Source organism: Camellia sinensis, chromosome 4 (assembly GCF_055761805.1).
Source record: "Camellia sinensis isolate YWXY chromosome 4, ASM5576180v1, whole genome shotgun sequence".
In the NCBI taxonomy this organism is placed as follows: Eukaryota; Viridiplantae; Streptophyta; class Magnoliopsida; order Ericales; family Theaceae; genus Camellia; species Camellia sinensis.
In genome coordinates this window covers 187,614,529-187,640,106 of record NC_138964.1, presented here as the reverse complement: position 1 = coordinate 187,640,106, position 25,578 = coordinate 187,614,529, and the positions used below count along the sequence as shown (strand labels likewise).

At 31.7% G+C, this 25,578-nt stretch overlaps 1 protein-coding gene across 1 annotated transcript; it reads right to left on the bottom strand.

Moving 5' to 3' along the window:
- Positions 1 to 7,789: 7,789 nt before the first annotated feature.
- LOC114263310 (S-adenosyl-L-methionine:benzoic acid/salicylic acid carboxyl methyltransferase 3) lies at positions 7,790 to 13,798 on the bottom strand. Its single transcript, XM_082867161.1, has 4 exons — positions 13,556 to 13,798; positions 12,252 to 12,656; positions 11,430 to 11,687; positions 7,790 to 8,827 (listed from the first exon to the last, which is right to left on the bottom strand). The coding sequence occupies exons 1-4, from the start codon at positions 13,628 to 13,630 to the stop codon at positions 8,462 to 8,464; spliced, it is 1,104 nt and encodes a 367-aa protein (XP_082723287.1). The 5' UTR covers positions 13,631 to 13,798; the 3' UTR covers positions 7,790 to 8,461.
- Positions 13,799 to 25,578: the final 11,780 nt, after the last annotated feature.

Here is a 25,578-nt window from a genome sequence, read left to right as displayed (position 1 = left end):
GCTGTTTATAGCTTTGGGCGGGAAAAAGAAATTCAATTTCTTTTAAATTTTTATATAGTTGTTGGATCTACAACGGCTAATCTCAGTCGTTGCCAATAGGAAATGAAAGAGAGGCTTCAAGGATGGGATCTTGACTCTGTGATTATTGTACTGTTATATGTGATTAATAATTCTATAGCAATAATGAGAATTTACAAATCCGTACTTCTATTCTAAAATAGTTAGATATTTATAAATAAAAAAAAAATTATGACTTTAGTTATTAAAGTATATAAAATTTATTATAAATTTATATTATTTTTAAAAATTAACATTAATTTATTATTTCTCCTAATAATAATATTTTTTTACTATATTTTAACACTATTAAAAATTAATTGGAGTGGTGAAATTTACAATAAGCATATAATATTGACACATTATTTTCCTTGTGCAACCAAACAAAACTTAAATAAAATAAAATTATTGGTCAAAACTCAAAGCCTTGTCCATTTGATTTACTGACGAAGAGTACCTCCACCATCACCGACTACTAAAAATTTGGATGAACCGCAAAGACTTTTCCTTATTTTAAAAGTGTCGTACCCTAAATTCTTTTTTTATTTTGTCTTGTTGCTTTCTTTTCTTTTCCTTTAAGAAAGATTTATGAAACCGTCATTTTCTGACAAAAATGTTTTTTTTTCTAATACAAGGCTATGTTTATTTTAAGAGAAATTACCATTCAGCGGTATTTTTTAAAATTATTACATATTTATAAAGGGTTTTATAGCAGTTAAATTGATCTTATTGGACTACATAAACCAGTAGTACAGTATCAATTATGAATTGACTATGAATAAATACATATCAAAACTAGCTAATGTAAATTTAATTTTTAATTTTACCTATCAGTAACGAAATCAGAAAATTAAATCAGAAGGAATACTTATTAATTATAACTTAATTTTTTTTTCTCCATAACAAAAAATAAGAAGATAATAATAATTTTTGAATTCATACAAAATGCAAAAACTTAAATAAATTATTACAAAAGTATTTCATATAAAATTATACAATTAACTTTGAGTAAAATCGAAAAAAAAGTATTACGTGTAACTAGTATGTCATGAACAATGTAAAAAAAGTCATATATTTAAGAATTAAAATAAATTACAAAATAGTACGATAAATTAAATTTTTCTAAAATTTGAGTAAAAATTTTATATAATAGTGATATTACGTCATTATTGAGATATATATTATCAACCAATAGTAAAGCAACATTTGAATGGTGAACTCTACGTGCAAATGTAACTAGCACTCTAATAACTTATATATATATATATATAGTGAGATTAATTATATTTCCATGTCATGGATATTACCTTTATATTGAGATTTTTTCACAAAATTTTCATACATAAAAATATAATTTGTTGTAGTCTCTTCATTTTTAATAAAACAATCACAATTGTTCTTATAAATTTAAAAATGCCATTGACATTTTATTCTAAATATTTTTTTTTGTTTAAAGTTTTATTCATATATATATATATATATATATGTAAATCCAAAACTCAGGTGGGACATGTGGCCTCCGGTCTTTGCGTAGCTCTGCCACTATATATTGTAGCGTGATCAAGTTTTGAATTGAGGACAAAAATAACAATCCCGTTAGGTAGCTTGAAATTGTCAAGGCTCGATTGGCTAGAGGTGCCAAAACGACGTTGTTTTGGCACCTCTTTTTTTTGTTTTTTTTTTTTCTTCTTCTTCTTCTTATTCTCTTTTTTCTCTCTGAAACTGATTTGAGAGAAGAGAGAGAAACAGAGAGGTGAGAGAATGAGAGAAAGATGAGGAAGAGAGGAGAAGAAAAACTCAGTGACCACAATCCAACCCACCGCCATGGACGGAGAGGCCAAAGCTCGATGGTCCACCCAGAATCCCGAACCTGAGCACACCACCAGATATGAAGACACTCAATCTATGGATTTACTTCAATAGAACAACTCAGTGACCAAACAAATTCTCACTCTTTTAAGATTCCACCCCTCATGAAGACACCGAATCCATGGATTTACTTCAACAGAACAGCTCAGTAACCAAACAAACTCAATCTATGGGTTTAGTTTAAATCTCACCATTGTTACACAGAAACACACCATTGCTCAACTGAGGGGGATCTTTCTCTCTCTAGATTCTAGAGAGAGAAGCTCTACTTTCTCTCCAAATTTGAAAGATCAAACAACTGGGTTTGATTCTGATCATGAAAAACACAACAATGGTGGTGGTGGTGGTGGTGGAGAAGAGAGAGAGGGATTTGGTGATGATGAAGATGAGAGGGATGAGAGGTGAGAGTGATAAGAATAGAGATAAAGAGGGGAGGAGACGAAAGGAAATAGATAGGGAGGATAGAGAAAATTTTCGGGCCTCTCGAGCTTAGCTTATTCGAGCTACGGGACATTTTCCCAAAAATAAATATATTTAAAATTAGGATTAATTACACTGACTTTCTCTAATATTTTAAAAATACAATAAATTTACAATTTTGATATAATTATATTGAATTTTTTAAGGTTTTAATTCACACACTAGGCCTTGTTTGTCGTAATCTAAGAAAGTTAAAAATTCAAAAAGTCACTATCCTATTTAAGTCACATCATCTTATTTAAGTCACATTACTTCTCTACCACATCACTTCAAACTCAGGCCTCGCTTGGGAACCCTCCCTTCTAGCCAAAAAGCCAAAAAGTTACTAAATTAGCCAAAAAGTCAACCCATACCAAAAAGTCAAAGATTCTTTTTTCTCTCTATTTTTTGCACATCTTTTCGTAAAAAACCAAAAAATTATTCCAAACATACTAGTTTTTTTTAACTCATATTTTAGCCAAATAGCCAAAAAGTTACTAAATTAGCCTGTTTCCAAACGAGGCCTCAACCCATACTCAATTCATATTTCATAAAAATTCAAAAAATACATTTATTTAGATCATCCAAAATCACCCTTTAACCTTATTTTCTTTAATAATTTGTTAGTTGCAGAGATGGAAAATTGATGTTGCCATGCTTTTACACAACAATGTATATCTTACATTATATATTTATATTTTCACACTATTGACATTAGTTCTGATCTATTTAACCTTATTAAAAGAGAGATTAATCTAAGGATTGTTTTGGAAAGTTAGTTACAAACTGATTTTTTGACTTTTTTTTAAAAAAATTATGCAAAAAAATAGAGAGATGATGTGACTCAAAATAGATTAAAAGTTTTCAAATTGACCCTAATTATATCAAAACTGTGAGACTTAATTTTCTTCCAACCTCTGGTAACTATAATTTACCCTTAAAATTATTGTATATTAGACTTAAAAATAGAGGAGAACGTAAGTTATCATACGAAAGAACACCTACGTAAGTTATAATAATTTATCAAATTATTCTATTTATTTTTATGTTTTTTAACTAAAAAAAATTAAAAATTACTAAATATACCAATTTTCAAATGAGCCCTTAATTCATTTAGGCACCAATCCATCTTCGACCTTACTATATGAGCTTTAGAGTTTGATCATGTTTTTTTGTAAATTTTTTGAGCCTACTTGTTAAGGGTGCTCGTGGTTCGATTTTGGACGGTTCATTTTATAATTTGGACCTGCTTACATATGTGCAGTTTAAAAAAAATTGAACTCGCAACTGCCTACAGTGCGGGTTGTGATTTTTGCAAATAAAGTTCGCGAATGTGGGGACGGTTACAGGCCGGTTTGCGGATTAAACTTTTTTCTTTAAAAATTATTTTTGAACATTTTTTTTTTCATTTTATAAATATTTATTTTGGGCCCTCTTCCCCCCATTTTCAAAATGCTCAACATTAATAATTAATGAATTAAAACTTATAAAATTAAAAACACAATAAAATCAATTCCTAATACAAACTAATCATTCAAAATCCTAAATTTTTCAATAAAATTATAAACTAATACAAGTACATCTTTTAAAATTCTAAATTAAATTATCAAAATCATTCACCACCCAACAATACAATTAAAGTAAAATCATTCAAAATCCTAAATTTACCTAAAAGTAATTCTTCATTAACTTTTACATTCATCCAAAATGTAATTAAATAAACAAATAAATTGTTATCAAACTTCATCCAATTCAAACCCATTAAATAAAATTAAAACATTTGTAAATTCGCAAACTCCATCATAAAAAAATAAGAAATAAAAAGAGTCTAACACGGGTGGATTCTTGCGGGTGCAGGTAAAATCCGCAACCCACAATAATGCTTGTCACGACCCAAACCCGGCCCTATGGGTTTAGCACCATAACCGGCCAGTAATCCGAGATTACCGAAGGCCTGCAGAACAGTAATACAGTAATACAGAGTACAGGGCCTGGCGGAAGCCAATACAGTAAATAAACAGTGTCCAATGAGCTGTGACAGTCTGTATGCAAAAAGATTTCTCATACATTTATACATAAACAGTACAGAACAGTATACACAATATTTACAATCATTCAGACTAGGGACTCAATCCCTGCATAACAGTACAGTAAACATTCAGTCTATACAGAACAGTACGACAGTACAGAAGGGGGAATTGTAAAACACCCCTAAGCCTTAACACGATAGGCTCGGAATCTCGCAGTGAGGCACATAGGCTGGCTTGACAAAACTGGAGTAACCCTGACGCTTCTAGCCGCGGTCTGGTGCCTGAACACCTACATATATATATGAGCAGTGAGCTAAAGCCCAGTGAATAACATAATGCGTAAAGAGGTTAAGAATGAATGTCCTTACAGTAATGAAAACAATTCATTAAATCAGTATTTCAGTCGTTCAGCCAGTACAGTCATATGTGGTACATCCATTAGCATAACAGTACAGTAAACAGTAGGTCTTAAAAGACCGAACAGTAATGATGGCCATCAGTCAGTAACAGTAGTGGTTCCAACAAGGGAACCAACAGAGATCTCTGTAACAGTAACAGTAAACAGTAGGTGCTAAGGATGCCACAATACAGTTCAGAATATAGGACATACATTCATTCAATTAACAGTATTCAATTCAGAAACAGTACAGTCCAGTTGTTTAGAAAATAATCATTTTTGAACATATCTTTACACAATCGTTACTCACAGAGTTCTGGGCTACAGTAAGCTAGAGTGTGCCTCTCCAGTCGCCAACCCTACACAGTTAACAGATTGAACACACTAAGCTACACAGTTGGGAAAGATAATAACTTAATCCCTAATTTGCCTCGGTGTGTTCTACATCTATATCCTCAACAAGATGTCTTAAACTAGGCCTAAGAATGCCTAGAATGGGATGAGGATGCAAAGATGCACTTTTAAAAGCATTTTCAGAATTTTCAGAAAACAGAGTCCCGCTTGAGCGCAGGTTTCCCCGCTCGAGCGGACATGCAACAAAGGTACACGCTTGAGCGTCAAATACCCCGCTCGAGCGTACTGTAAAAGTACTGGATGGGTGAAATATCCGCTCAACGCCCGCTCGAGCTTGAGACACACGACTCCGCTCGAGCGCCCAATCCTCCGCTCAAGCGGACTGTAAAACAGTGCAGAGAAATACTGGATGCTTGGATTCCACGCTCGAGCGCCACTTCCACGCTCGAGCGGAAGTGCAAAATCTGGGAATTCTAGATTGCACCTTCAATCCAAAACCAGGTTCAAATGCATCAAAACCGATCCTCTTGGGCTAATTTCTGGAAAAACACTTGTAAACACATGGAATAACATGATTCAAAACTCAATTTGAGAAATCAAAGCCCAAGGGCATTCAATTCAAACCCAATTTCATGAACATGGAGAACATGCAAACATGCATGGATTCAAACCAAATTCAACCTTCAAAGCTTGTTCAGATGGACTTATTTCTTCAAGAACATGATGAATTCATGGACTCAAGCCTAATTATGAACATGCATGTACAATTTTACCATGAATTCAACTCAAAACTCATCAATTCAAACATGCATGTATGAAATGAGCTTCAATTCACCATTAATGAACCAATTCATGACTTAGCTCTACAATTAGATATGAACCATGCATGAATCAACTTAAAGACAAATCAAAAAGATGAAATTCATACCTAGGTTCCTTGAATACAAGTCTAGAGGTTCAATTATGCACTTCAGCTTTCAATTCCTCAAGATTCAAGCCAAATCTCTATGTTGAATTCACTACTCTCCCTTTCTCTCTCTCTAAGGTCGGCAAGAGCTCAAACAAGGCTGAAGAAATGTTTTGATTCAAGTGTGGTGTAGCTCAAAGGTGTATAGGTAGTGGCCCACTCAAGGGCAAAGTTGTAAATAAGTCAAACTCTACAATTGGTTAATATTTAATCTAATTTAATCATACCTAATCAGTTTTCAGATAATTATACTATAAAATCACATTAATTATGAGGATCATGAAACATCAATCAATTCCGGATTCGGCCGCCGATGAGGCCTTCAATTAGCAGTTTAAACACTAAACACGAACAGATCAAATAATCAATCAAACAGATAGATGCACAATTAAACAGATAGACTCAGTCAATTCAGTTCCAGTTTTCAGTCAGTCAGTTCAGTACTTTAATCAGTTCAATTATCAGTCATAATCAGTTCAGTTATCAGTCATCAAGGTTTATCGGTAAGCAGTGGTGAGGGTTATTACAATGCTATATTCCAAATCGCATCTGCCATCATTCTGTCTGTGAAACCGCCCATTTGTATGCGGATCGATTCGGATTGTACAAGTTGTATGATTTGGATAACTCTATGTCCAACGCTATTGCTTTGTTTAGCACCCACTTGCTTAGTGCAAAGGAGATTAATTTCTCACAATGCCTTCTCATTAACGCTCGAGTAGGACACAATGCCTCCTAAAAAAATTTAAGAAAAATTACATTTTAGTGGGAGAAATTTTTTTTTTTTAACACGAAAATGGATAGGGTGCATGTCATACTTGTACCCTTACAACTTTTCACTTGCACTTTATCACAAAACCACTTGCACCTCACATGTTTTTATAATTTTTTTTATGTCCATTTCCCCCAAAATTTAAAGACCCAAACTAAAGAATATAGTACTAAGGATTCGTTGAGAAGAATTTTTTTAGCCTGATTTTTTAATTTTTTCGCTAATTTAGCCTGACTAAATTAGTTTCGTTTGAGAAGAATTTTTTTAATTTTTTTGTGAGAAAAAAAATGAAATAATTATGACTTTTTTTAACTGAAAATGATTGTGGATGAATTATTTTATTTTATTGACTTATTTAATCTATCTTATTTTTTTATACTTTTTTTAATCTCAACTTAAATCTAACCCACTTGCCAAATAAGGACAAGCATTAGCATTAGATGGTGTGACATTCGTACTTTAAAAATCAATGACTGAGATGACCATCAGATGCAAACTCAAATATGAATGTGACCAAAAAAAAAAGTATGACCCAATATTAAATGGGTAAATGGGTCTTATGAGTGGATGAATAAATTTGAACCTTTAATTGACAAAATAAAATGCCAACCTTGTACCCATTTGATACTCAAAGAGCAGATTCTTTGACATTTTTTTACAAATCAAAAACCCAAATTTGACCACCACAAACAAATTTAATTTTGAATCAAATCAAAAAATTCCACCCAAAATTGGATGAGGCAATAGATTTTGTGAGTGCATGAACAAATCTAAACTTTGATGCTCAGGATTGGGTCTCTCTAATTCGGACCCAAATTGGAGAGAAATCATTCTCTAAATTTTCTTAGAATAGAGTTTGCCAAATGAAAAATAAGAAAAAACAATTTAGTTTCAAATAGCTTCTTTTTATTCTTCTTGGGTAATTGATATTACAACATTGGCTTCAAGCTGAAACATTGTAACAGGATGACAAAGAAACACAACTAAAAACCAAACCACATCACACCATATTGAACAAACTACAATACAAGAAAATTATTATGGTTGAGTTATGTAGTTTATATGATGTGTCAATTTGATCCCTATAATTTTAATTTGCTCGATTTTGTCCTTTAATTTAGCAGATTGTATCATTTTAGTCTAATAAATAACGGTTGTTAAGTTAATTTAACGGAAGGTCAAATAATGTGTTAATTTGGTCCCTGTACTTTACACGATGTGCCAATTTGGTCTCAGTAGTTTCAATTTTTCCGATTTTGACAGAGACTAAATTGACACTTTGTAAAAAATACAGAGACCAAATTGCCACATTGTGAAAAATATAGGGACTAAATTGATACATTGTTTGACTTTCCGTTAAATGAACTTAACAACCGTTATTTATTGGACTAAAATGACACAATCCGTTAAATTAAGGGACAAAATCGAGTAAATTGAATCTATAAGGACTAAATTAACACATTGTGTAAACTTTAGAGATTATTTGCATAATTTTCCCAATTATTATATCTATCCCATCCCATGATTGACGAGGAGTATTTCAAACAATCCCACAACTAGTTTCTAGTCATGGAAACAGTGACATTGAAGAACTCAGTCCTCTCTTTGGCCATGCGATCTGCGACTATCTTCTTGTATCTTTCAAACACCTCATCGATGATTTCTACACCGAAATGACTAACAAGCAATGACTCAGCCACAGCTCTCATGCACTTTGCAACATCGTACCCATCTTCCTTAAACTCCTGGTCGGTTGATGATGGGCATAATTTGGCTTTGCAGGCATTCCAGTCGACTCTAGAAACCTCAAGGCGATCAATGGTGAAAGAGCCTTCTTTCTGAACCTCAGATTTTACCTCAGCAGGGGATGGAGTGTATTGTGGGATGTTGAATGAATCCATCTTCTCTTCTTCTATCAATCCCTGCATTGATTCTTACATTCATTCGTTAGTGTCATGCCAACAATAAAAATAAAAAGTTTTGTTCACACATGGAGAAAGAATGTAAACAAAGCACAATTTCCTATTGGTCCATAATAGTGAATCCATAATTCGAAAAATGTATTGATCTCTACTTTATTTTTATTTTTATTTTTTTTATCGGCAAAAAGTAACATTTTATCAATGAGTTTCAACTCCAGAAATTTTAATAGATGGATCATTCACAAATAGACATTCTATCAAATCTAAAAATAAAAAATAAAAATAAATAAATAAATAAATAAAACCCTTCTCTTCTACCAACATTCGTGTTTTCATTGCCAACAATAAAAAAACTAAATTAAATATTCAAATCCAAACTATAATTTTTTTAATTTTTTAATACATTCATACTATTTGTTTCCGCAATTTAATTTCACGAAATTTCATACTTTGAAATGATTGAATGATACGATCATGGCAATTTAATTTCACAACATTTCATATTTTGAAAAGATTGAATGATAATATCATTACTAACGGTACCAAACAATTTTTATTCATATATGTGACCAAACAATCATTAAAATAAAATACAATACCTATATATATTCTTGAAGTTTTGAACTCAACCGAAAAATAAAAATAAAAATAAAAATAAAAATAATCAAGGCTTCAAAACTTTCAAGTGTGCCATCAATTCGTGCCAATTGTCGTTGTCATTTTTGTCAACTGCAGTTGTCATTTTTATTACTAGATGACCGGTTGAATGACCGATATGAATAAATTCGGACTATTCAAAAAAGTCAAAATTCAGTGGATGTAGTATTGCTCTTCTTTTTTAATCTTTTTGGGTAATATGTTTTTAATAAATTTATCCCTTCCTTTTAAAGTTTTTTTTTTTTTTAATTTTAGAAAATATGTTAATTTTTTGTTTTTCTACTAACTAACAAATAATAAAATTAAATTTTTTTATTAAACTATAAATAATAAATTAATTTATAAAAGAGGCCACAAAAATGATTTGACAGTAATGGTTGTTATAAATGTCATAAACAATTCAATACCAAAATCTAGTCATTGTGCCAAAGTAAGATTGCAAAAGGTCTTTTTAGCAAAAAAAAACACAAAGGCCTACCCTGTGTCGGAGTAAATTATTCTCTCCCTCTCAAAATAATAATTTTTTAATAAATTTATTTTTTTATAATATAATTATTATATTTTAAAAATGTTATTTTTTAAAAATTATCTTTTAATAATGTATTCTTTAAAAAGTATCAATTATCATAATTATACTTTTTGTGTTATTAATGAATTTAAAAAAAGAATAAAACAGTAAATTCATAATATGTTATTCCTTAATTTTTAAAAATAGACTAATATTTTAGGATAATAAAAAATGGAATAAAAGACTAATATTTTGAGACGGAGGAAGTAGTGATTCTTTTAAAAAAAAATTATAAAAAGATGTGTTAAAAAATAAAGACAATAATTAATTTTTTGTTTTATTTTTCCAAAATAATCTATTGCCAAACTTACCTAGGTCATGAGTATTAATTTACAAACAAACCCACTTATACATTGTAATATTGGGTTACACTTCTTTTTCCACTAAAGATTTAAATTAGTTATTGATTTAAAATAAATTTATTAATAATTTTTTGGTTTAATAACCTAATTTGTTTGATATATTCTTAATTTTCGTTTTGCTTTTCAAAGAACTTTTTAAGTGTACAAATTGACTTTTTAACAGAATATGTGTATGCCAAATGGCTTAGAATTTTTTTTTATCAAAAAGATTTGTATGCCAGCTTATATGCCCAGTCAAAAGAAGCCTTAATACACTGTCAATTTTAAAATTATACGTTTATATCATTTTGAATTTTAATATTTCATTATATTAATTTAATCCAAATAAAAAATTTATATTTAAATGGTCCCTTGATTGTTTTTGTCCATAGTGATTAATTTTAATTGATTGATTTCTAAATAAATTAAAAACAACAATTCATGTCAATGAAAAGTAAATTTAGGAATGATTTTTTAGGAGATAATTATTCAATAGTCCTGGAACACTTGTGACATTGTCTATCTAGTACTCTGAACCAATTACATGGTGAACAATTTTAACATTAATTGATTGGTTTCTAAATAAATTAAAAACAACAATTCATGTCAACGAAAGTAAATTTAGGAATGATGTTTTAGGAGATAATTATTCAACAGTCCCGAAACACTTTTGACATTGTCTACCTAGTACTCTGAACCAATTATGTAGCGGACAATTTCAAAAGTAACACATGCTGACTCACATTTATTATGTAGTTAGGCGACAAATAATACCTACTTACAATTTCTATTTTAGGATCTTATAACTAATGATATATTCACCAAGAATAATACTAGGAGTCATGAAAAAAATTTCATGAAATGCATCATGATATTTTATTCTGGGTGTGTGGTGTTTTATTCTAAGTGTAATCCAAAGGTGAAAAATCTTTCATGACCATTTTTATGATATTTTTTTCATGATTCGTATATTACTCATTTACCAATAGAATATAATAATAATAATAATAATAATAATAATAAATTAATTAATTACCTCTGAAACCATTTGATTGAGAGCCATTGCTAGAAGCTCCCAAATGTAACAACACTCTTTGCTTGAAGGATCATCACTTTCCCTCCCCAAAATGGTTAAAACCATACGTCCTCCGCTCACCAATTCCTCAGAACGACACTTCAGAAACTCTGAGAAATCTATTTGAAATTGATGATAGTAAGCTTTAAGCACCTCTTTTGGGCTACTACTTGCCATGTAAATGTTTCCTTTGTTATTATTCTCTAGCCCATCTGGTACCTGCTCATGAAATGGACAACTTGCCTTTACATACAACCTTAATTCCAATGTGAACTCAATTATTATAATTATTATTTTTTTGGTCGGCTAAATGTTATTGGCAAAGAAGTACAACAAGACACGTGAACTTAATTATTTATTTAATTACTGAAGTATAATTTCTTTAAAGTCAACAAATTTTGAATAAGAAAATACTTCATGCCACAGATCACACCAGACAAAAAATCAGTGGGGCAGACACAATAAACTCATTGTTTTGTTTTTAATGATTAAAAAAACAATTTATAACAAAGTGTTTATATACGACATTTTCGTTAAAGTTAAATGCCCGTAGGCAACTTAAGATTTTTAAAATGTGATATGCACTTATTTCACAAATATTATAGAATCAAATTTGCTATTGGGTTTTTGGCATAGTTGATGAAATGAGTAGCACTATTTCTGTCATTTAAATATTTTTATTTCTTTCAAAGACTAGACTTTTTATCTGAATCCTCTTAAACCAGCACGCACGCGCGCGTAAAAAAAAAAAAAAAAAAAAAAAAAAAAGCACTACCAAAATACCTGAGAGAGCCACATGAGACTGTAAGAAGAGTGGACAAAATGCAGACTTTTGGTGGGAAAAAGCCTAGCATAGAATGAACCGGGGACTCCGGTGACAAAACATGGCCCAAGCCCTAGCCCCATTTGATTCCTCATCTTCTCATGGAAGCTTGGCAAGCACTTGAAAATAGTGTTAAAATCATTCCCTGGGAGGTCATTCAAGTACACTTGAAATTCAGGGGTTTGATGCCCCAATTTTTGGCAAGTATTGTGGACTGTCTCCATAAGTTCGGAGACCACTAAGAAAGTGTTTGGTCCAGAAGAGCAACCCAAGTCTGCAATGCATAGAGTCATAGGGTTGGTGCTGCAGTAGAGATCCACTATGGCTTCCTTTGTTATCGGTTTTGTCAATGAAAGTACCTTTTTCTGCAAAAATCACAATGTCCCAAATCAATATTAATGGTGAAAATATCTAATAAGAAAATGATTCACACACATATTTTTTTACCAAAGAGAAATAATAATAATAAAATTATCAAGAATGATGTAACAATCATATTTTGTAAAGAAAATGATATTACAATGTAATTTTATATAATTTTGTCAAAATGTTCTGAAATTGAGAATGACATTTTAAAACAAAATCAAAATTTGTCACATCATTCCACATAATTTTTCTTTGTATAGCACTTTCAACACTATATCATTTTATCTTATATGAGAGGTATATAGAAAAGATTTGTTTGTATAAAGTGTGAAACACGTGATATGTTTGAGAACAAGGAAAAAAGTCATATGAATGGCTACAAATGAGCCATCTTATTTTCTATATAGAAAAAAATATGCAAATTATTTTTGTGGGCTATCACCCTATAAGAACATATACATATTGTACATAATTAAAATATGAAAAGTGCATGTGTACAGTGGATTTGTCTCCGAGTGTACGTGGTACAAACTGAACTCATAATAAATCTTAATCTTACAATATATTTTTTATAAATTTTTTTTGTGTTCTATTTTAAGGCAATTAACTTTTCTCTTACACAATAATATAGGAACATGAATTGTGATGTGAAAAAAAATAAAGAAGAAAAAAAGCAAAGAAATGCAAGAGACGTAATCCCCCTTGATTTTTTGAGTGACAAATTTTTAAAAAAAAAAAAAAAATCTTGAGCCTGACATTTTATTTTATTTTTTTTCTATTTTTAGAGAACTTAGTTACTTAGCCATATCACTACTTGCATGTGCATAGAATTTCTATCACATGAAAATCAACATGATATGTGGAAGCTATCACTTGATGACAATGGTTGGATATATACCTGAACTAATGAGTTGCTTGCATAACTTGTTTCTCCAATTCCTCCATTCATGTGAAGTACTTGAATCACTTCCATCTCTCTCTCTCTCTCTCTACTGCTTATGTTGGTGGTTCTCAACTCTATCTCTTGCTTCTTTCTTATGTTGGTGGTTCTCAGAAGAAGATTAATGACCTATTTATAGCAAAACTTCCTCTCAAAGGGAACCTATGGTAGTTGTGATTATTGTATAATTTTTGTGGAGTCAATTAAATTAAAGACGTCCAGAGTTTAAGAATAATTTCTCAACAAACATAAATGTTTGTTTAGGCCAAGTTTGGCAACTCTCAAAAAAGACAAAAAGTCAAAAAGTTACATAAAAAGTAAAAAAAATATTACTATTCATAAATAAAAAATATTTTATATTATATATTTATAATACAAATTGAACGGTGGACGTGACAGCCGTCCTTGTCAAACCAGGCCATTAAGCACTTGTATTGGGGCAAAAAAATAATTCCATAGGTAAAGTTATAAAATTTGTAGTAATATTGGGCCCTTGGGGGTCCACTAAGGATTACTTTTTGATAATCCAAACCGTTCATTGTGTAGAACTCGTCGAGTAATATATGTCTGTAAAAAATCACATTAATTGGATATCGTTAACTACATGATCAAATCAGTTTTGTATAAACAAAATGGATGGTGTGATTGTTAACTATCAAAAAAACTAATCCGATCATATAGTTATCAATATCCGATCAAAGTGATTTTTTAGAAGCATATAATACTGGACGAGTTGTACATATTGAACGGTTCAGATTATCAAAATAGAACCCTTAGCGGCCTCACGGACCGACCGTCATTGTCCAAAAGTTGTTTGACCCGAATGAGGCAATTATTTCTATAGAGACATCCTGGGCAGCCGCAGGAGAGCCGTACGGTCCATTACCTTTCTTCCACTATACATTTTATTTATACAATTTTTTATTACACATCTTTTCATAAAAAGTCAAAAAATTAACCCAAATATTCATATTTTTTTCCTCAACTTTTTAGTTCAAAAATACAAAAAGTGCACTTATTTAGGACACTCCAAACAACCCCTTAGTAGGTTTTCAGCTGACATCACTAATACGATTAAACAATTCGACCTTTTTACGAAAAGCAAGCACCATGTACTACACGTGACGTGGGGCTCCACACACATCTTATTCTACCCGACCAATGGAGTGACACTTGGTTCGGGAACAAATTCAAAAAATTATTTCTATTTTCCTAAATTGAGGTTAATATAAAATTATTTAAATTTTGAATAAATCAAAATTGGATTATATGAATTTGTTTGGTTTGATTTTCAGAATCTATATTTTGAAAAAAAAAATTAAAAATTAATTTAGTAAACAAATAATAAATAAAAAAATTCATAAGTTTTTATATAATTTTACATTTTTGTAAACGAAAACTGTTTTTATAAAAAAAAAATGTGTTTATTTTTGGCAAACTAATTTCTATTTTTTCAAAAAACTAATTCTAAAATTGAAACCAAACAAATTTTGTTGGTTGAAGTACTATTTTTTTTTTTTGTTTTTGTTTTTGTTTGGACAAATACTCAAAAATTATGAGAATAAAAAGATTTTTATGAAATTTGAGAGATTTAATTAAAATTTAAATTAAAAAGTTTGGGAGGATTGTGGCTTTTACACTACTGCTATTACTAGAACGATTTTATGTAGATATCTGTATGAAAAGTGAATATTACTACATATTTTTTTATTCTTTCAAAACAATGAATTTTATTTCTGACATCCAACTTGCTTAAGCCAAACTAGAGTCGGCAAATGAACAAGTTTTAGCCGGTCAAAATGGGTTATATATCCAAAACAATTTAATTCTAACTTTCCCATCTAATAAATTGGTTTAAGTAGCAGGGTTGAATTGGATATAATTTAGACAAATTAACCCGATTATCCCATTTGTTTTAGTGAATTTTTATCTAAATATTTGTTTATGATAATGGTAGAGGTGGTGGTAGTTTGAACGACGATAGTAATGATGGCAATGGTGGCAAGAACTGACCCAATACTATGACTTTAGGAGACCAAAGTACAAGACTCTAATTGAAAATTGAAAATTTTAATTCCAATTTGTACTATTACAAAATAAATATTATTATTATATAAGTAAAAATTTAAATTTCAAAACACAAGACAAAAGCAAGAAAGGTATAAAATAAAGGCAATGAAAATTCAAATTCTCATATTGTCCCTTATGTTAAAATTTGAAAAAGACTGGTGTTCCTTTCAGATAGAAATCTTTTGTTAGAGAGTTGTTTCAGGCAAAATTGCAACTAGAGATGTTCTTCTTAATAGAAATATTCTAATAAATTCTACCGGAGAAGTTGTCTTTTTTGTTTGATTAATGAAATGTCTTTTTAAAATTATAGTATTGTCAAGCAAAGTGAAGTAAAGGCAGGCGAAGTCGTTGAGCTAATCAAAATGATATCACTCTTTAAGTAAAAACTTTGAATTTAATTTTAAATACAAGAATAGAAGCAACACAGGATAGTATATATTGGCCTCGTTTGGGAAGTGGTTATTTTAGAGACTTTTTGACTATTTTAGTAGGCTATTTTAGTTTTTGTGTTTGGGAAGATGAGATGAATTTTTATTTGAGTTGTTGTATTGAAAAATGTATTGAAATGATATTTGAAGTTAAAATGACAAATTTGTCCTTAAGATTACAATTTTTTAAATTGATATAAAAGGGCAAAATCGTAATTTACCAGTTGATGTAACAATTTGTCAATTGACAGTGTAGGCTATGCCTACACTGCCGGCAGCTGCAGCCTTTTTTTTTTTTTTTTTTTTTTTTTGAAAAACTTTAAACAGTGGAGCTTTTTGACTTATTTGTAATTTGAGGCTATAATAACCTCAACCCTTTCTTCCCAAACAGCACCGTTATATATACAATACTTTAGCTATTAAAAAGTAAACCCCAAGGTAAAAATAAACAAGATTAAAGTGATTAATATTTGATAAAATTCAATTAGAAAATTATTTTTTAAAGTTTATCATTACGATTAATTTGAGGGTTCAACCCCATAAATTTGGGACTGCAAACTTCTATTGGATGCGAACTTTCTTATTAATTACTAAATATGATGTGGGAAATTGTTTAATTTTTTGGGACGCGGTTGGCCTTTGTTTTTTTGATTGATAAAAAATAATATATATATTTCAAATAAGAAAACATTACACAGTGAAAATGAGTGCATATAACAAAGATGTCGGTTCTGTTTGAGAAATAGATTAGCCTTTCGGTTATTCTAAATTAGTATACTTTTTAATTTTTTATGAAAATGTACAGAAAAATAAAGAGGTGATCTGACGTAAAAAATATAAAAAGATAAAAAAGGTACTTATATAGTGCACCCCAAACAACCATGCCAGCTGAAAAAAGCAACAAGCGATCTTTAGAGCATATGCCACTCAACACAAGATAAAACATAAACCAAATTGATTAGGTACACCAATAGACAAAAATAGAAAACCTTCCAAAACCCAGCTAAAATAGAACCAACAAGACCATGATAACGGAGGGGCCGGTGGTATTTCTGAGATGGATCCCGCCTCCTCAAGGGCAGTTCAAGATTAATTGTGATGTCAGTGTTGGAAAATCTTCATTGTATTAAGAATAAATAATATTTGTCTACTTAACAACAAATAGAAAGAATAAAGAAATGAGAGAGACTGTTTGATTACAAAAATCAAACCAGTAAAGAAAATAAAATAAAATAATAGATTCTTATTTTGTTACAAAAATAAAATCAGAATCTGATAAAAATAAATAAATAAAAAGAAAGAAAATTAATTACTAACCTTATGTATTTATTGAACAAAATTCTGATCAAGTCTAGTGTTTAACACTGTGTCCTTAAGACATATTCATCATCTCCACAGTGCTTTCAATTGTAGACATCTATCTCCTAGGATAAAATGATCAACAACAAACAGTAGCAGCACTACAAACTGTTTGCACAACAAATATACTTTGTGTTTATACACTTTCTCACAGGAAAAATTAATGTAGCAAAATGGAGAGAGCAATAACAGCAACAAGAACGAAAATTAGAGTGCAAAATCCAAATGAGGGTTTGTCTATTTATAGGAGAATTTGTGGTTGTTCGGTTTGAATTAAACAGGTGCAAACCTGTTTGAATAGGTATAATACCTGTTCGGTATGAATGAACAGGTAAGGAACTTACTGGGTTTAAATTTCGAACAGATATTGAATCTGTTTGGTTTAATTGGACAGATATGGACCTGTTTGAGTGGAGGAATAATCTAGATATTATTTGGAATTAATTTCGAAATTCAAATTCCAAAAAACGAAAAGAATTTAATTTTAGAAAATTAAAATTCAAAAAGTTTTTGGCCCAAAAAGATAAGCATTGGACCTCACACCACGCACCAATGCCTGTGCCCAGACCGCCCGACCGACCGGACGGAAGACGACGGCACGTGCGTATGTTTATTTTGGGTCCAATGGGTCTAGCCCACTTTACTCATAACCTCACCCTTCCACAAAACTTGGGTACCCCTTGGGGCCCTCCTCAAGTTGCAAACCCAAGCTTTATAAATCCATAAAATTTTGCCCACCAAACCAATGTGGGACAAGTTTAACTCTAACCTTAATGGAAATTTCACCAAAATATCATTTCCATAGAGCTCACTTTGGTTTTAATTTTTCATTTACCCGATAATGATTTTGAGCAATCAAATATACTATGTGAATCACAACGCGGCATAGAACGCGTTACCACTTAAACCGGCCAACTTTGGCGCATGGATCCCACCTAAAAATTAGATCAAAGTTGAGGAAAAATTCTATTTTTTTTTTGCAAAACCATTTCTTACAATCCCCTATATGAATGGAATTTAATAACAACGGAAATGCAACAATATGCAGAATTTGTCGAAAGAATATATATCGAAAATATCTTGTATCAGGATAGGTAGCTTTCGGCCTTGAACCTTCCCTAGTGATAACCTATCGGACTTACTAGCTAACCAATAGGCACGATGACTTGAATTGTTTAGTCGTTTGTGTATGCCAAGATAATAGATTTTACATAAAATATCTTCTGACGTATCGTGGTTCTCACGATTATGTTCATTTTGGCCTTGAACGCTCCTGGTTGTTCATGAGTGTTTCTAGAGAATTTAGCCTCTCCATTCTCATAGAACCAATCCCAGTTCAACACTCATATAGATGATTCTTATTGTGAATATCTCTTATACTCGTCTTGATTTTTATGCCTAAATTAAGATATAAGTAATCATTAAAAGCAAAGTTTATCCTTAAACCCCTACATACAACACATGTTGCAGATATCACTCTCACCATAGGAATGAGTAGAGAATTTTAATCCCTTGGTAATTTCTGGCGAGCCACACATAACTTAGTTATCCCTTTGAACTTAGTTCTTGGTATCTCCAGTCATTTAAGTAGAGTTATCATTATGATTACTCTTATGTAATAGGTTTTAATCCCATCCCCTTTGATGAATTATACACTTGCTCTTTAGTCAAACCTTTTTTTAACGGATTCACAATATTCTCTTTAAATTTTATATAATCTATTGAGATTATTCCATTTGAGCGCAATTGCCTTACGGTATTATGTCGACGACGAATATGTCGTGACTTACCATTATACATATGACTCTATGCCTTGCCTATTGCAGATTGACTATTACAATGAATGCAAATACCTGGCACAGGTTTTGGCCACATTGGAATGTCTTCTAACAAATGGTGAAGCCATTCTACTTCTTCTCCTACTTTGTCTAAAGCAATGAACTCAAATTCCATTGTGGATCGTGCAATGCATGTTTGTTTCATGGACTTCCAAGAAACAACAGCGCCTCCTAGAGTAAAGACATATCACTAGTGGATTTTAAATTTTTAGTATCTGATATCCAATTGGCATCACAATAACCTTCTAGTACTGCAGAATATTGCGTAAAGTTCAAACCATGATCACAAGTAAATCTTAGATATCTAAGAACCCAAATAATCGCTTTCTAATGGTCTTTTTTTGGGATTACTAGTGTACCTACCCAATTTACTGACAGAATAAGCTATATCAGGACGAGTGCAATTCATTAGGTACATTAGGCTTCTAATGAATTGGGAGTATTTTAGCTGAAACAGAACATTACCTTTATTTTTTGATAAATAAAGATGATGTCTACAAGTGTTCTTGCTATATTCATATCATCATTGATATATTTAACAAGAATTTTCTTAATATAATGTGATTGAGATAATGCATATCCATCAGATGTTTTAGTAATTTTCATTCCTAATATTACATTTGCGACCTCCATATCTTTCATATCAAATCTTTTGTTCAGCATTTGCTTAGTTGATTTGATCATATTTTGACTGCTTCCAATGATAAACATATCTTCTCCACATAAAGACAAACAATGACATAACCTTTGTCAGTATTTTTAACATAGACGCACTTGTCACATTTGTTTATCTAAACTCAATAGTAAGCATAGCATGATCAAATTTTTCATGCCATTGTTTAGGTACTTTGTAATAACCCCGACCCGTAATTAGCTACTAATCCGTAATTAATGATGCTAATGAGAGGATTAAAATAAATTATGTGTTTATTCTGTATTTTGCATAATATTTGGCTTTCTATCTGTTGCCTATAGAAATATCTGTTTGGATTTTCCACTTTAATATGTAAATTGAAAGCCTTATCGGCATCCGAAAATGAAATTGACTACACCGATATGTTATTTAGAATTTTTAGAACCATATGGCAAATTTTATTAAAATTTGATTCAGTCTGATTAATTAGGCCATGTTTGGTTAACCTAATGTCCCAATTAATGCATTATATCATCATAACTATATATGCATCACATTTAGCTCTTTTGAGCTCATTTCCTTTCATTTCCCTTGAGTGGAAAAATCCAGAATTTCTTATTAAAGAGAGAGAGAGTGCAATTCTAGAGAGAGAGAAGGAGAGATTAAATGAAGAAGTTGAAGATTTTAATTGAGTTCATCAATTTTGTGCAAGAGCTAGACTAATTCAAGACTATAAGTATAAATTCAACTCCTAAATTTATGAATCTAAGTTATTAACATGTAGATTGTGAGTTTAAATGTGTATATTGAGCCTAGGATGAAGATTTGAGTTACAATTCATACATGCATGCTCTTGTAGGTATTAAATTACCAAGTTAGCTTTGAATTACATCAATTGTGTTGGAAATGGAGGTTGAATGGTACATGCATGCATATTTCATCAAGTCTTGTAAGTCAATCCCATGTTTTTGAAGTCTTGAAAGAGAATTTGGAAGAGAAATCCACATGTATGCATGAATACATGGAGTTTTTGACATGTTAAGTTTGATTTTGGGCATCTATGTTGTTATCATGAGTTATGTGGCACATGTATGTGTAAGTCATCATATTTTAAAGCTTAAATCCATGTTTTGAAAAGGATTTCCCTCATGCATGGAGCCTTTGAGCTCAATTTACTAGTTTCATGAAGTTTGAACAAAAGATTTTACATGCATGTTTTGTTTCTTGACTTTCAAGTTGAAATTGTGAACTTTTAACAAACCTTGGGCCATGATTGTATGAAATGATCCTAAATTCTTTATGTTTTACAAGTTTACTATGTTATCTCAAGTTTCGGGGCCCAAGAGATGTGCTTTGGAAGATTGAATTCGAGTTTTGAGCTTGGTGATCAAATCTGAAAATTCCAGAATTTGTATCCACGCTCGAGCATGGGAGTTTACGCTCGAGTGACCACTCTGAGTGCGTGCACTCCGCTCAAGCAACCAAAAGTACGCCCGAGCGTGAATTGCAAGCTCCCAAAAGTTTCATGTTGTTTACAGATCGCTCGAGCAAAAGAATGTGCGCTCGAGCGACCATTCACATTTTGCATGTTCGCTCGAGCGTGGATGTTGTAGCTTAAGCGTAGATTGAGACCAACAGTACTTTCTCCGAGTTTACAGATCGCTAGAGCGAAGTAAGTTTCGCTCGAGCGACCCCTCTCATTTTGCATGTTCGCTTGAGCGAGGAAGTCTACGCTCGAGCGGGAATCTTATTTTTAGAAAATTTGCCTAAGTGTTCCAACTCATGTTTTGGCATCCTCATTGCATCTTAGGCATTCCTAAGACCTAATTAAGCTTTGATAATGAGGTTATGGATTAGAAACACACTAATGGATTAGAAACACGCTAAGTGAAGAATGTACTAAGTTATGAGATTCAAGAGTGTGTTTTGAGCAATGTGTTAAGCCAGAAACCTATATAAAGTAAGCTAAGTCGTGTTGGCCACATGAATGTATAATGATAAGGCATGCTTGCGTTATGTATTTTGTGATTGTAGGCCAAGACTCGAGGATTGATTGACCGCTTACTGGAACCACTGTGAGCAACGTTATCGTAAAGATACGTTTATATGAAATTATGTTCCAAATGAAATGTGATAAGCTATGATTTCTGAAATGATATCTGTTTACGTGAATGAACATCCCAAGTTTGAAATCCATTATGACATCCATAGATAGTCCCAAGCCATGGGGGACGTCATGAAAATGTGGGTACATGACATACAAGTAATTATGAGATCTCGTTAGCCACTTCATTGTGGTGATATGTGTTTAATCGGTATCCGAAACCGATTACTCTAGTCGGAAGACGTTCTGTAATGTGTTCTATGGGATGTACCATTATTATGTTCTGATATGAGAATGATTATGCTATGATCTGTTTTCTGCCTATGATATGTTCGGATTTCGTTCACTAACTTTTTTACCTTAATGTTATCCACTGCGCTTTAGCTCACTGTTTGTATATATATATGTATATATATATATACAAATATATATATATATATATGTATAGGTGAGCATTCTAGAGTTCAAGTCTGGAGACTTTTTGTCTGGATTTGAAGCCTGTTGTCAGCCAGCCATTGTGCCTCACATGGAGGTTTCCGCAGTGTCCTGTGTTCTAGTTCTATTGGTTCTGTTTGTATATATATGACTTGATGTAATTCTGTTGGCTGTACTTCAGATACTTTAATGTGTGTGGGTATAATGTATGATTGACTTTTGACTATGTATATAAAGTTTTAAATATTCTGTTTCATATAAGTTGGCACAGCTCATTGGACGGCTATATTTATGTATTTGCTTCCTCTAGTCCCTTATTATATACTTATCTGTTCAGAGGCCTTCGATAATCTAAGGATTACTGGCCGGTTACGATGCTAAACCTATAGGGGCAGGTTTGGGTCGTGACATACTTGTTCTAATCCATAAAAAGATTTTACAAGTCGACAAACTTTCATTTCTTGCCCTGGTACTACAACCCCTTTGGGTTGCTCCATATAAATCTCTTTATTTAGATCACCATTTAAGAAAGCTGTCTTAACATCCATTTGATGTATTTCTAAGTCATACAACGCTGCTATAGCAATAAGTACGCGGATGAATGTTATTCTTGTCTCAGGGGAATATGTGTCAAAATAGTCCAGATCTTCTTTTTGTCTGTAACCTTTTATCACAAGTCTTGCTTTATACTTGTCAATTGAACCATCTGTTTTCATTTTTCTCTTGAATATCCATTTATATCCAAGAGGTTTAGAACCGGGTGGAAGATCCACTAATTCTTAAGTATGATTTTGCATAATGGATCCAATTTCATTATTAACAATCTCTTTTCACAAAGGTACTTCAAGACTTGTCATTACGTCCTTAAAGCTTTGAGGTTCATTTTCTAACAAGTATGTTAGAAAATCTGGACCAAAGAATTTTGATGTTCTTGCTCTCTTACTTCGTCTTGGTTCATCATTGGTTAAATCATGTTGGTCGAGACCATTACTAGTCTCTTGTGTTTTATTGTCATTAATCTCTTGACTTTGTATACAATCATAAATTTTCTTATGTGAACTTAATTCTCGTCCTTTCTTGTAAGGAAAAACATGTTCAAAAAACACAGCATTCCTTAACTTTATAATAGTGTTCACATTTATATCAAGTATTTCTGATTTATAAGTCAGAAACCGATATGCATTACATTCTAAGCATAACCAATAAACACACAATCCACTATTTTTGGTCCTATATGAGTCTTTTTCGGAACAAGAACTTTAACTTTTGCCAAACATCTCTACACTTTTAAGTATTTGTAGAAAGGTGACCGACCTTTCCATAATTCATAAGGAGTGTTGTTAGTTTTCTTGTGGGGTATTCTGTTAAGAACATAATTATTAGACAATATTACTTCCCCCCATAAAAATTCCCCCCATAAGTTCTGCGGTAAGCCTGAATTTAGTAACATGGCATTCATCACTTCTTTAAGGGTTCTATTCTTCCTTTTAGTGATTCCATTTTGCTGTGGAGAATAGGGTGTTGTAGTTTGGTGAATAATGCCATGTTGTACACAAAATTCATTTAATGGTGCATCATATTCACCACTCCTATCACTTCTAATCATTTTAATGGTTTTACCAAGTTGATTTTCAACTTCAATTTTGTAGAATTTAAATATTTCTAAGGCTTCATCTTTACTTCTAAGTAAGTATACATAACAATATCTTGTGTAATCATCGATAAATGTTATGAAATACTTCTTGCCTCCTTTAGTTTGAACAAATTTAAGATCACACACATCAGTATGAATTAATTCTAGAGGTTTGGTTTTTCTTTCAACCAATTTAAATGGAGCCTTAGTTAGTTTCGTTTCTACACAAATCTCACATTTGTGATTAGGATCAATTTCAAACTTTGGTATATAATTCAAACCAATTAATCTACGAAAAGTATCAAATTTTACATGTCCTAATCCACCATGCCATAAATTTGACTCAAGAATATAAGTAAAAGATGTTTTATTCTTATTAATAGCAAGTTTTGGTACAACCGTCATTATATTTAACTTGAAGAGACTATCACTCATGTATCCCTTACCAACATAAATACCACCCTTTATTAATACAAATTTATCAGACTCAAATACAAGCCTAAAACCATTTTTACTTAACAAAGAACCAGAAACTAAATTATTTTGGATGTCTTTTACATGCAGCACGTTGTTGAGGGTCAATTCCTTCCCTGATGTCATCTTCAATACTACTTTCCCTTATCCAGCCACAATAGAAGTAGATGAATTTCCCATGAATAGTTGCTCACCATTTGCAGCCTCATTATAGGTAATGACCATCTTCTTGTCCACGCAAATGTGTCGAGTTGCCCTAGTGTCAACCCACCATTCCTTGGGATTTCCAACCAAATTAACCTCAAACACCACAGCAGAGAGATTGATGTCATTTACTCGTTAGAGATGTAATCAAGTTCTGTCACATTGGCTTGATTGGTAGTCTTTTTGCTTGTACTTCCGTAATCTTTCTTAGAGCAACGGTAATCAAAGGCTCGATGTCCGGTCTTGCCACAATTATAACATTTACCTTTGAACTTTTTATTGCCATTGTTGTCGCTTTATTTAGGACCATCTCTAGGAAACTTCCTCTTTTTGTTATGTGGTTTGGGCACATGTTCAACCACATTAGCCTTGGACTCAATGGAATTTTTACCATTTCTTTTTCAGCCTTGCAATTATTTTCCTCAATTCTTAGTCTTACAATCAATTCATCCATGGTCATCTCCTTGCGTTTATGTTTTAAATTATTTTTGAAATCTTTCCAAGCCAGTGGTAATTTTTCCACTATCACAACGACTTGAAAAGACTCGTTCAGAGACATACACTTAGCATGAATATCATGCAAAATCAATTGAAAATTTTGAACTTGAGAAATTACCGTTTGGAAGTCTACCATAACGAAGTCCAGAAATTTACCGACAACAAATTTCTTTGTGCTGGCATTATCTATCTTGTATTTTTTCTCCAAAGAATCTCACAATTCTTTTGTTGTTTTCAAAGGGCTGTAAACATTATACAACATGTTGTCAAGGCCATTAAAGATATAGTTTCTGTACAAAAAATC